Here is a 13752-nt window from a genome sequence, read left to right as displayed (position 1 = left end):
CCCTAGTATATACTTTGCACTAATCAAGATGCTAGTTATCCAGTGACTATGACAGTCATGACAAGTTCTCACAGGAAGTCAAAACTAATTGCTTATTGGATATATAAAAATATCATCTTGAAAACATGTAAACTAGAAAATTTGGAATATATAATTTGTAATTTCATGCAGTGATGAAGTGAGACTTCATCTGTAAATTTAACTAAATCATAATTATATCACACTTCATGCCCCAAATTATTTAATTGGCTAAGAAATTAAAAGGTAGGAAGGGAGTCTGTTACTTGTACAGATATTTGGTAAGCTTTAATCAAGAAGCGAGTTAAAGCACTAGACATGACAAATACAATACCTAATGGGAAAAGTGTAGCCAATATATGTATGTAACACTCAAAATGTATTTTCTTGCATATTTTCTGTACCAGCCTTCAACACCAAATAAGTATATCCAATTAGAATTCATTAAGCTTTCAAGAAAGTAAGAAAATGAAGTAATGAAATTCCTCCATGATCCTTTAAATGCTTTCCTACCTTGTAACTAAGAGGTTTTCCACTTTTACCCATTTGCGGTTTTCTGATTTGCAGGTGTAACAGGTAACACTATCCAACCTACTCCACAGACTATTCCAGCCATTGATCCTGCACTTTTCAGTTCACTTTCCCAGGGTAAGTCAGCTGACTGTTTTATGAGATATAGTGTATCTCTTGTTTTGGGATGTTGTTTTGTCATTTTACCTTAGGAGTGTTTAGGTAATTTGAAACACATTTCTTTGAATGCCTGTGTTCACTAGATTCTCCAGTGCACCAAGATAGTTTCATATTATCAAAAATACCTAAATCCAAAGGCATTCCCTTTTTTTTTTTACAGTTTTTTTTCTTATACTTCTGAAGATACATAGTAGCACAAACATGTAGCCAAAGCTGTTATGGAACTTAGATTTAGTTTAAGATTACCATGTGTTGTGATCATATTTCTCATCTGCACTGAGTTATTAGATCATCTAAGAAGAGAAATTATAATTGAAAATAAAATCTCTGAGGTTAATTATTTTGCTTGGTTCATAGGCTGGGTGATTGGTTTGTTGATTTTAATCTGTCCTACTTTTCTGACTTCTCTGTTTTTTTCCCCCTAGTTTGTTGTTGTGTTTATTTTCGTTTTTCTCATTCAGCGTTTTCTTCATATGTCTGATGAGATTTAGTCCTTTTTATTTAGAATGAAAACCTTGCTTTATTATTTTCCGTTGTGTTGTTGGGTTTCCCCTGTTACTATGTCTGCAGTTCTATTTCCCACTGATTTTCGATTCTCCCTTTGTGAATGGGAACTGGCCATAAAGCTACCTGCCTTTCAGCCATGGAATAAGGGGAGCGAGTTTTTGGGAATGGGGATGGGAGGGGATAGCCCATCTCCCTCTTAGTCCTGGTAACATTATGAGCATAACGTGAATTGGTTTAATTGTATTCCTTTAATTCTGTATTCAGTTGGCTTACTAGTCTTACAGCAAAAGGAATTGTCTATAGTTGGTTCAGAATTTAATAAAAGTTAGGGGAGAGGTTGGAAGCATGTATGTGTCTGAGCACAACACACTCTATGTTGATAAGATAATGGTGTCTTCTGGCACCAGGGACTATGTTGGTGACTATACATTTAAATGTATATATTTTACTTATATTTAAATGTAGGAGTTCCATTAGATTTGTTCTACTTTTCCTGGTTTTATCAGAAGTGGATGAATTATGAAACTTAAATTCAAGAGATGCAGTAACCTTGAATCTTGAAAAGTCTTGTTTAAAATTATGTGTATGTTTTATGGGCCAACACAGTGCTCAGGTAGGAAGAATAAATAGGAACCTGTAATAAACTAGCAAATTACATAAGAACAGAATGGAAAATAATTGTTAATAGATAACCTACTTGCCCAGTGAATACAGTATTCCTCTATTAAACTTGGTTTTCAGATGCTCCACTCACTCGTAAAAGCTCTTCCAAAAATCTGATGCAAAAATATCTGAAAAGGAATAGACAGGTCAGTGAAACAGAATAGGCGACACAGTATGAGAATTAAATTAATGATAAAGGTGACATTTGGATCATTGTGGAAAGGATATGTATTCAAGGTGATGTTAAAACAGTTGATTGTAAGGAATATATATGTTATACATATATTAGATAAACTATCTCACAATTCTTATGTCTCATTTGGTTGTGTCTTAACAGCTTTGACTAATGAAAATAAATTGCATACAGCACAAGACTCTCTCCCTCCCATTACGTTGTTAAAATGCAACTAATAGACCAGGATGAAATTGATACTTAATAAAGAATTTAGTATCCAGAGCATATATAAAGAGCTTCGTCAAATAAATAAATAAAACTCAGTAGGAAAAAAAAATAGGCAGAGAATATAAACATATAATGCAAATGTGCAATGAAAATATACCTATCCTTAATAATAATCAGGGAAATCGAGAGTTAAAAAGCATTTGGTTTTATGTCAGTAGATGCAAAAATATTTTAAAAGATTTGTAAGCAACAGTGTTAAACAGGGAATGACTTGCATGCTATTGGGACTGTAAATTGGTAAAGCTTTTCTTGGTAGCATTCTGTCAGTATCAGAATTGCAAATACAATTTCCTTTGACCCAGCTATTCTACTTAATGAAATCTGTCTTAAAGAAATACCTAGACATGGGCATAAAATATATTTACAAGGATATTTATATCAGCATCATTTGTAGTAATGGTGGAAAACAATCTTAAGTGCTTATTAATTGGAAAGCGGTTAAATTAATTACAATCCATCTGTACCAAGGAATACTGTGCACATATTGAAAAAGAATGTCAGATAGTGAATTGGTGGTTGCCAGAGGGAAGGGGGGGAAGTAGAGGGGGTAAGAGGGGTTAAGTATTTGGTGACAAAAGAAAATCTAACTTTGAGTGGTGAACACATAATGCAGTTGTGTACAACATACTATTTATTGAATTGTACACTTGAAACTTATTTGATTTTATTAATGTCACCTCCAATAATTTTTGATTAAAATATCTTTTTAATTTAAAAAAATGTGATAACTCGTGTGAAAAGATCTAGACATATTAAGTAAAACAAGTTACAGAACATATATTGTATGACCTGTTTAGGGACAAAAAAACATGTAAAACAATGTATGAGTATAATGTATAATGACTCATACATTGTATATTTTTAAATCCTCCTGTGTGTACATATGTGTGTAAATGCATAGGAAAAGTCTAGAGAATCCACAAAAATAAATAGTTGTTTCATAACCACCATCACTACTGCCTCTATCTAGTACTTCCAACACCCGCTTTCCATTGCATTTTTCTCCTTAGTGCTTAGTGCTTAGTACTTGCTTTACATGTGTGTATTCGTATTAATATATTTTAAATATTTGTGTAGTGAATTTCTGGCTGCCTCTGGAAAGAAAAGTGGTATTGGAAAGGTAGCTTTTGAAGCACAATATTTCCTTTTTTTTTTTTTACCTCATGTACCTCTATACAGTATTGAGAATTAAATGGAGTATTTAAAAAACATTTAGCATAGTACCTGACCTAATAAAATTTTACCTCTAATTATTGCAACTGTTGTTGCCATTATTAAGTGACATATCTTGACAGTGCATGGATATAAGGGTTTTTAGTACCATACTTGCATTTATCACTAAGATTTACTCCAAGCCAGGTAGTGCCTTGAGATCCTGCCTGTACGTTCCATTAAGTCAGAGGATGAGAGAGTTCACTAGGGTCAGATTATCCAAGGTCCTTGACATGCATTTCTCGATCTAGTTAAATAGGAAAGAATCTCTAAAGACTCATTTTGGAAGTATTTATATTAAGTGTTCTTCCTTGGAAACTTGATAAGTCAGCTTTGGGAATGGATGTTTATGTCCGCTGAGCATGTGGAGATTTCTCTTTACACCATGTAATGCTGTCTTTGATCCAGTGCTGACCAAGGCTCTCTTTCCAGAGTTCTAATAGAGAACTTGAGTGATAGCTCTAGCTGTCTTCTGTCCCTGTTCTTGTCCTGCTCTGTGAAGGGAGAAGCATCTTTGTAATAAAAATGGTCTTGCCTGAAGCCATCTGGAACTTAGAAGCATGGATTTCAGAAAGAGATGTATTATTAGACAACCTCTCAAATCCTTTAAACATCTTTTAGGTCCACAATATCCTCCCTCTCTGATTCTGATTGTGGGTTCTAGTTAATTTTAATAATAGAGAAAACAACTTTTATTTTGGTGCCTTGAGCAATATTTGCTATTTTGAATATACAATCAGATATATTGAAATTGAACTTTTGTTCTCTTCCTGAAATGTGTTTTCCTTTCTTATTTAAGTCTTTCCCACTTTCTCTATTTAGTTTTTAAATGCTAAAAGAATCATAATTAGGAGACATTTTATTTTTATTTCACTTAAAATTTTAACATATTTTAATGACTTACACATTATATTTTTTAAAAGAAGGAAAGACTAACCTGTTAGAAAATAGCAAAAGTAACTATTTGGCATGGCTTAAGTTCTTTATATTTCTAATTGTTAAAAATAAATTAACATCTCTATATAAGTCTTTAAATTAGGTTTTGTATCTAAATCATAACATGGTTATTATCTAGGTTTTTTCGAGTTACAGAATTTGTCATACATGTCTGTTATGTATTATATATCTGTAATTATATTTTATTAAAATATTTTCATTCACATTTTATAATTACTGTAATCTTTATTTCATGAAAAAAGTCAGTGTTTTTTAAAATAGTTTTATCATTGGTGGATAAGTTTAGTTTGTAAAACTAAAATAGTAACTGAGTTCTCGCCATTTTACACATTTTATCTCATTAATAAATAAGTGGTATGCCAGCAAAACAATACTAAAGCTAATGCCGTAAAAATAAGATTAGTCCTCAGCATTAGGGCTTTCTTCCAAGCAAGTCTGGTAAATTCTAGATGGATGCCTTATATATTTAAAGATTGCCCTGAGATAGGAGGAGAGAATATTAAAGCTCAAAATGAGCAGTGATGAGGTAAACTCAATTTTTAGGGACTCACTAGGTGACTAGAGCCTCTTAATATATTTTGAAAAACCATTGAAGAATCTGGTAGGTATTTTCAAGAAAAAATACAAGGTGAAGCGTGCCTGACTGAATTGTCAGCAGAACTGCAGGGATAATTGTTTTTTAGGTTAATGGGTAACAATTGCCAAGTCACTAAAACACTAAAAGTAAAATTAAAGAGAAACGATTTTTTTAATATACAATTATAATTTACTAGTTTATTGATTTGTATTGCTTGCTCTTTAAGCAAGACCAAAACTCAAGGAAATTAAAATAAGGGTTTACTTTGTAATTGAAATGTGTAATGTATGATTCACAACAGGAAAAACCAACTATTAATGTAATCTTTAATAACACTAATTCAAGAAATATTTGAAGACTTGCTATATATGTAACACACTGGGCTAGTTACCATATGTGGATATATAAGTGTATTATCTTAAAATCTGAAATTTAAGTAATATTTAATTCTGTATGAACTTTATTCATTTTAAAATATTCACTAAAGTTATTGAACACTTACTGGTCACTGGCACTGGGCTAGAAACTTTAGGATACATTGTTTTAGTACTCTTTTGAAAATTAGGAAATAATTTGGATGAGAATTTAATATCAAAATACCTGGAATTGCTATCTACTTTAAAGTCCTTACCTAGGAAATGTTAAAGTTTTTATTTTATGCCGTATATCTTTAGCAAAATTAAAAACAACTAAACAAAGTCATTCTAAGTACAGGCACGTAAACAGAATCAAGATATATTATCCTCGATTTGTTATAGCCTATGCCCCTAGCCTTCTGATCAATTCTCCTAGAATCCTCATAAAATTTCTAAAGAAAATGGTATTTATTTCAAAAGACAAGATACAAAGTCAATTTTTAATTTCATCTTTAGAAATATATGTTCAAGTATATTTAAATGTTAGATTGAATGAAATGTTCTTAGTGTGTTTTATTTACTCAAATTATTTACTTGGGCTCTACACATATTAATCATATGTGTAACTGGAAAACTTGCTGAGAATAAATTTTGAAGAAATAATTTGTAAAGATTGTTGACATATTTAATTATGGAGTTTAATGATATAAAAATCTCTGTTAAACCTTAGTTTTTTATATGGATGGCACAGAAGTGTGAATCTTTTCATGCTTAAAAAAAGTTAAACAACTTATGTAATTCTTTACATAAAATTTGTTCTTCCTTATTTTAATCAAGGATTATATTTTTAGTTCAAATGAGGGTTAAATGGTTTAGTCTGTGTGTATTGATCCATGAAAAGAGAAGCAGAGTGATTCTAGCATAAACGCCAAAGTGACTGCCCTTGTTTTACTCAGAATATAATTTTTTTGTAAATAATTTGCCAAAATAAAAAGGCTTCTAGTTTATTACTTCTGAAAGAAAAATCTTGCTCATATAAGTTATATATCGGCATAGGTATGTTTTATATTAGTAATAAAAATGATAGCATGAGAAAATTTATTTAAATACAACTGGGATTGAAAAAATCCTCCATGTAGTTATATAACCTTAAATATTTTGTATAATCTTGAATGTAAGCATTTACCTAACTTAAACAGAATACTTTTTACATTATTATAGATATCTTAATTATTTTTCTTCTAGGGGATATCCGTCTAACACCAGAAGACTTTGCTAGAGCTCAGAAATACTGCAAATATGCTGGCAGTGCTTTGCAATATGAAGATGTCAGCACCGCTGTGCAGAATCTACAGAAGGCCCTCAAGTTACTGACTACAGGCAGAGAATGAAGCCTTTGTGCAACAGATCCATGCATTTTTGGCTTTAAGAACTAACAGTCCATTACTCTATCTTCAGCCTGTCAGGAGCACAGTTTAAGGAAGACTTTGGTTCCATTGAACATAACACTGAAATCTGTGTCCGTGTATCAGATTCCTGTTGAAGCATTCATCAGCAGCCTCAGCCAGTTTTCATTGTCCATTTAGTGGATCCAATAATCTCTGGCTAGATAGGGCTGATGTTAGCAAGATCCTAAAATTGAACCCTGCTTCGGAAAGTGAAAATACAGTTCTATAAAATGTATTGAGAATAAGCTTTGTATCTTAATTTACATAAATTAAGGAATTTTTTTAATCTGTAGTTTGGACATATATTACTTTGCTATAAAATTCTAAATTTAACTTTTAATAAAGATTGCCGGAATATTCCAGATTAGAAATCATGTTTTTTGTTTTCCTCAGAATTTATAAAACAAATATGAATGTCCTAAATTGTTAGATGAATCTGAAAGAGATTATGTTCAAAATTCAATTTGTATTCGTGTTAATTATAACTACATTAAAAGTTAAAATTTTCATGGAAGGAGTTATAAGGTAAAGAGGTAGAATTCCTTTTAGACTAAGAATAATGTTGGTTTCCCAGCTGCTTTCCGTTATCCATTGAAGCGTAAGGTGAATCGGTATTTGCTTCATAGGCAGATTGCATGTATTAGAGAATGAAAAAAAAGACATTTGTAGTAATGCCTGGAAACTTGGTGCTTTAAGTTAAGATTCGCCTCTGCTGCTATGGAATGGATTCTCTAGGGTGCAGAGCTATGAATGATGCAGAAGATTAGAAGAAATTAGATTCTCGGTTGTTAAATTTATAAGTTTTGTGGGGAATTTTGGACTAACTGTCACCTACATTTGTGCTGTGTAAAAAATAAATACAAGGATTCTTTTAATTAGTTCAGCTTATTATGGAACCAAACATCTGTTTTGACTTGCATGCTAGAATTTTTCACTTTTTGTCATTATTTTTAGTTATAAGAATATGATGTTTCTATAGTAAAATACAAGCAGTTTTTTTAAAAAAGAGAAATTTGACAAATTTACCTGGAATTTATCTGGTCCATTTCATATATTCCACTAAGATTGAAGTTCTTTAATATATGGGTCAGCAAACCAATATCCATAGACTGGCTACTTGTATGAATTAATTTTTGTTGAATCAAAACCATACCCATTCATTTATGTTTTATCCTTAGTTGCTTTCCACAACTTCCACAACTGTAGAATTATATGGCCTGCAAGTCTAAACTATTTACTATTTGACCCCTTAAGAAAAAGTTTGCTGACCCCTGATCTAAGTCTATCTAAAAGAAAATAAATTATTAACTCGTAACCAGTTGTGTCTTTCTATTTTTCTTTGCATAAGTATAATGCTGTTGTATAAGGTTTAAAATGGTAAATATTCAAACAAAATAAACTATTCTAAATTATTGCAAAAACAAGCCCCAAATAATCTGACTCCTGAAAAATGTTCCCATATCTTCAGAACTAAATTCTTACAGCATTTGTAGGGTTAAACATTTACATCTAGAAATCCAGTGCTCTGATATAGTTCTCTAGAATTTTATTGTCATAAAAAAGTGGTTAGAATTCAGAGTTGTAAGAGGTAAAAATTTTAATCCAAATCTTAATATGTCTGCACACTAGAAAGCAAACTGTCATCTCTTATTTTACACCCTATTTTTATTGTTCCCAATTGGAAGAGCACACATGGAGGGAAGGTGGTAATGTGGAAACCCTGGAGTCCACTGATAAGTGGGCGATGGTATTGGAGTCCTTAACTAAAATGGAAGCAACACACCACTAGCCACCTCCAAGTTAGTTATGAGAACTAAATGAGGTCCTACACTATACTCAGCATGTAGTAGTAGTCCATAAGTGCTTACTGTTAACATTAAGGTTATATTAATATTGCAAATTGTTAATAATTTATTTCCTGAATATCAGTAAATTCGTTTTCTCTGTGGCCCATTGCTTTAAAATGCTTTCTTGCATGAGGAGATGAAACTATATATATATTTTTTCCTTTGTGTTTCTTCATATAAAATCTGACAAGACAAAGTTAGAAATTTTTCCGACGTAACACTCGGATAGTATCATTTAGTCAACATGTATTCATTGAGTAGCTACTTTGTACCTGATACTGTCCTTTGCATGAGTAAATAGTAGAAAACAAGGGGGAAAACCTGCCTCAGTTTATATTACAATGGGAGGAAACAGACAAACAATAAAAAATGTCATGTATTCTACTAGTGGTTTTCAAAGGGTAATTGTTAGAAATGCAAATCTCAGGATCTACCCCATTCCCATCCAGTCGGAAACTCAAAGGTGGGGCCAAGCAATCAGAAGTTTAAGAAACACTTTCCGTAGTCTGGTGGTCCCTGAAGTTTGAGTGGTTTAGCCCTTCCCAAATTAGAAAGGTTGAGAGTCGGGAAGAAGAGATTCCCCCGAAGCAGTGGTTCTCGAAGTGTGATCCCTGGAACCCCAGTGTCAGCATCAACTGGGAACTTGTTAGGAACCTCTGGGAGAAAACTAGAATATGGGATAGGATGTACTTAGGTGTGTGCAGACCTGAGCATTTAAATAGGTTATGCCTCACTGAGATGACTTAAGCAGAGAAGGAAAGAGAGGAAGATATTTCTGGCAGAGGGAGGTAGAAGAAGTTAGAGGGTATAAGTAAGGAAGGCTTGTGAAGTTGCTGGAAAGTTTAGGAACATAAAATTTTGTAAAAAACTTGACTTTTACTCTAAGCAAGATGGAGAGCTACTGAAAGTTTTGAACAGAAGAGTACCTGATGCGACGACTTTTAAAAGGGTCATAGCAGCTACTGTGTGGAAGCTGGGAGAGTAAAATTACAATAATTAAGGTGAGCTATTCTGATGGCTTAGATCAAGGATAGCAGTGGAGGTAAAATATTGGTTTATGGCTATTTTAAAGTAGAGCCACAGTATTTCTGATAAACTGGATCTATGAGCATAGGAGTAACGGTTGACTCTCAGGTTTTAACCTGAATACCTGGAAGGAATGAGTAGCCATTAATAGCAGTGGAGAAAGTTGCTGAATTCTGACATTTCGGCTGAAGTACAGTGATCCCAAGTTCTTGTGACCATCCCAAGTGACACTATTTGATAACATTGTTTTGTCAATGCATACAGAGAGGGAAGAAAAAGTAAGATAAAGATCTGTCTACAGTGATTGTCACAGACATCTCACTAAATCACTGCTGAACTGGAGCTAGAAGCCGAGGACAGTTCCCATGGTTTGCACTGCCAAGGAAGTTCAGTCTTCAAGATTACACCAAGAAAAAGACTCCCGTTACAGATCTTGAAAATTCACACCTTCAGGTGTTCATAGAATTGATCTATATACAATTTGTACTTCTAGAAATTCGAGGTGACTATGTATGTGTTAAGGTTATATGCTGTCCTTTCCAAAGAAATTTACACACTAATAGCATTGTTACAAATATCTTTAAACAACTGACTAGGGATTGAAGGTTTTTGTTCATCTGTACAGCTTCCTCTCCCTACTCATCCCCTCTTTTAATTTTTAACTTTACTCATTTTATATACCAAAGCAATTGGATCAGATCATCTAGTTTGGACTATAAACCTCCACCAGTAGAAAAGATCTTTTCTTAAAAGAGATCACAAAATGATAAGACACCATTCATATGGAGGTATGCGTACATGGTTGTAATCTCTGATGTCTACGTAGAATTCTGAAACTGAAAGCTCATTCATTGGAGTATATTAAGTAGGACTACTTCCAAGTAAGCAATACTTTAATAACAGTAAATGTAGCTAACATTTGAGTGCTTACTAAATACCAGGCACTATGCCAAGTATTTCACATGTATTAATTCATTTAATCCTGCCAATGATCCTGCGAGGGGCTCCTATCCTTGCTTTAGATGAGGAAACTGAGCCAGAGGGTAATAAGTTTGCCTGAGGCTGCATAGCTAACATTGCACAGCTAATAATTTCTAAGCTCAGACTGCCTGTTTCAGACAATAAGTATCATCCATGCAGGCAAATCGTCAGTTAAACTACTATGAGTACAGTGAGATGTTGTAAGTGAACTCCACATTATAAAGTCATTGGTCACAATCAAGGTCACAACTCTTATTAGCAGGATGTGTAACAGATTATTAATTTTTATTTTCTATTATCTGGGCACTGTGTTCCAATTAACTGTGGGTTCTAGGCAGTGAGTATAGGGCATGAACACACACCCTGGAGCCTATGGCTTGATAGCAAAAGGACTGAGAGTCCAAGGGGAAAATAGAATTTAAATGAATTGTGCAATGGATTAGTATGTCATCTAGGAGAGGGTGTCCCACATTGCTAGGGAGTCCCGAGTTTCCTATACATTCCTGTTTTTTTTTTTTATCTCAAATAACATTACTATTTTTATTTTAAACATACAGTGTTTATTTTAAACATTTTTGCTTTAAAAATACATTACATTAAATAGCCTTCACCTTAGGAGGAAATCAGACTGGGATATGGACTTCAATATAAATGTAATAATAATGTTTATAATTAGTTATTTCCTCAAATTTCTACTTGAAAGTCTGAGGCAAGAGCGCTTGTCCCTTCAGATATCCCCTAAAGTTTGGGGGAAAAGAGATGATTGTATAATAATAGTCCATGATATAATTTCCTGGGGAACTAGTTTTATAGTTAAGTGATATTAGGAGATCTTGTAAAAATATTAGCATCATTCATTTATTCAAAAATGTATTGAGCATCCATTGTCATTTAAAGTATATTGTGATAATGCCACATTGGAGGTATTGTGTGAAACAATAGTTCTTCATGGGGAAGGTCAGGGAAGGCTTCAAAGAAAAGGTTGAGCTGAAGGTTTACTAGGCAGAGAAGCAGGGAGAACTGAGCAAAAATTAAACCAAGAGCAACAGCATGGAGAAAAAAAAATGTAGGAGATTCAGGAAATTCAAGTAATTTAGTGTAGCTAGTGTAGCTGTGGCAGATGGCCTACTGAGAACAGGAGTTGTATATGTGAGATGGCACAGGCAGAAAGGTGTTATGGACTGAATTGTGTTCACCCAACTTCGTATGTTGAAGGCCTACCTCCCAATGTGATTGTATTTGGCAGTAAGTCTTTTTAAGAGGTAATAAAGGTTAAATGAAGTTATTGGAGTGGATCCCTAATCCCATAGGACTGGTGTCTTTATAAGAAGAGGAAGAGACACCAGAAATATTTCCCTCCCTCTCCTTCCCCTCTTCCCTCCCCACTCCTCTCTTTCCCTCTCCTCTTCCCAGTCTCCCCTCCTCCTCCCCCATCTCCCTCTCTCCTCTTCACTCTTCCCCCTCCTTCCCTCCCTTCTCTCCTCCCCGCTCCCTCTCTTACCGTGCTGACACAGAGAAAAGGCCATGTGAGGAAATTTGCCCTTCCTGAGACTCCTCTGAGTATTAGTTCTCCCACATACAACATGAGCAGGCAGAGCTGGATATCAAATGTCCTTTGAAGATCTAAAATTCTTCAAGTCTCTGAATAATCCTTAGACTTCTGCAGGCAAAGTTTGAGTTTAGATTTGTGGTCCCGAATTACTCATTTGAACTTTATACACTATTCTCAAAACTTAAATCCTGACATCCATCCTACTTAACGAGTAAATATTCCCTGAACATCTTATGTTAATATGCCAAGAATGCAGTAAATAAATCCCTTTGAAGAAAGTTAAAACCAAGGACCAGGACGGCAAAATAATTGTTGTTTCTTTGCATAAATCATTTTCTTCTGCCAACACAAGGATTGCCAGTGAGCCAAAATTTGAGCAAAAAAATATTACCAGGGGTAAAGGCAGTTATTTTACAATGATAAAGTCATCAATTAATCCAGAGAAAATAACAGTCCTAAAGGTTGATGTGCCTACCAAGAGAACTTCAATATACATGAAGCAAAAACTAATACAATTGTGAGGAGAAATGACAAAGCTACAATTATAACTGGAGATTTTGATACCCATCTCAATAATATGACTACTATACTGTACCCTTATAATTGGTTCTTATGCACTCAAATAAAACCAGTCTATCTTTTATTTTTTTATAGTGAGTTCCTTTTCCTTTCATTTTTTTCTTTTTCTTTTTTCGGAATGACTTCTGTGTAGGATGGTATGAAAATAATCTACTGACTCCATTTTTCTCATAACTGAGATTTCATTTCTACATGTGAAGATTGCAAGCAATATGTCTGCCTTTTTTGGTGCCAAATTCAGAGGAAAACATGAATGTGTTTAGTTATTTACGAATGGGTATATGTATTTATTGAGTCTCTAATTAATACTCTTAAGATACTGTTTATAAATATCCCTGGTATTCTAATTATTTCCAAAATTAATTAGCCTGAGAGTTTTTGCTATAGTGACTTGGAATAATTTTTCTCCAAACTGCTTGATCAGGAAATTAATGCATTATTTATTGGTATAATTTATGAAAAAAAAAATCCCACTCCAGGCAGAGTAACATAGAGAATCCTGTTAAATATGTGTGTGTATATATATCTAACATACGTATCAAATAGCAATCCTTTTGAAAATGATTTTAGAATTATATGGAGCAAAAAGCAAAGAAAATCAGAAAATAATATATTTTAATTACAGTAACCTGAGGACACAAGTTTCATTAGAAGTCTCTGCTGCTGAGGAGCTTAAAATGTAGGATGCAGATGTGAACACATAATTGGAGGCATAGTTTTAAGTGCTGAAAATATGAACTGCTATTGAAACAATATTTTCTTTCCTCCAAACCAGGTAAACTGGAGCTGGAAATTTCACTGGGAGGGTGGCATTGAGTTGCATTCTATTGCAATAGAATGCAGTGGGTAATTAAGATGAAATGGAGAAGTATAAGA

General features: G+C 33.5%; 1 protein-coding gene across 2 annotated transcripts in view; it reads left to right on the top strand.

Moving 5' to 3' along the window:
- Nucleotides 1-8206, top strand: part of VTA1 (vesicle trafficking 1) — a 57864-nt gene extending 49658 nt beyond the window's left edge. Inside the window, exons 7-8 of one of the 2 annotated variants that reach the window (XM_039869749.1) lie at nucleotides 586-666; nucleotides 6689-8206. In XM_039869749.1, coding sequence (XP_039725683.1) covers nucleotides 586-666; nucleotides 6689-6834 — 227 coding nt within the window. In that variant the 3' untranslated portion in view covers nucleotides 6835-8206. The remainder of the gene's footprint in view (nucleotides 1-585; nucleotides 667-6688) is intronic. The other variant, XM_039869750.1, reaches the window with a different exon arrangement.
- Nucleotides 8207-13752: the final 5546 nt, after the last annotated feature.

This window comes from Pteropus medius, unplaced genomic scaffold (genome assembly GCF_902729225.1).
Source record: "Pteropus medius unplaced genomic scaffold, Ma_sr-lr_union100, whole genome shotgun sequence".
Taxonomy (NCBI): domain Eukaryota; kingdom Metazoa; phylum Chordata; class Mammalia; order Chiroptera; family Pteropodidae; genus Pteropus; species Pteropus medius.
The sequence above is the reverse complement of the archived record's forward strand: the minus strand, read 5'-3'. Positions and strand labels throughout refer to the sequence as shown.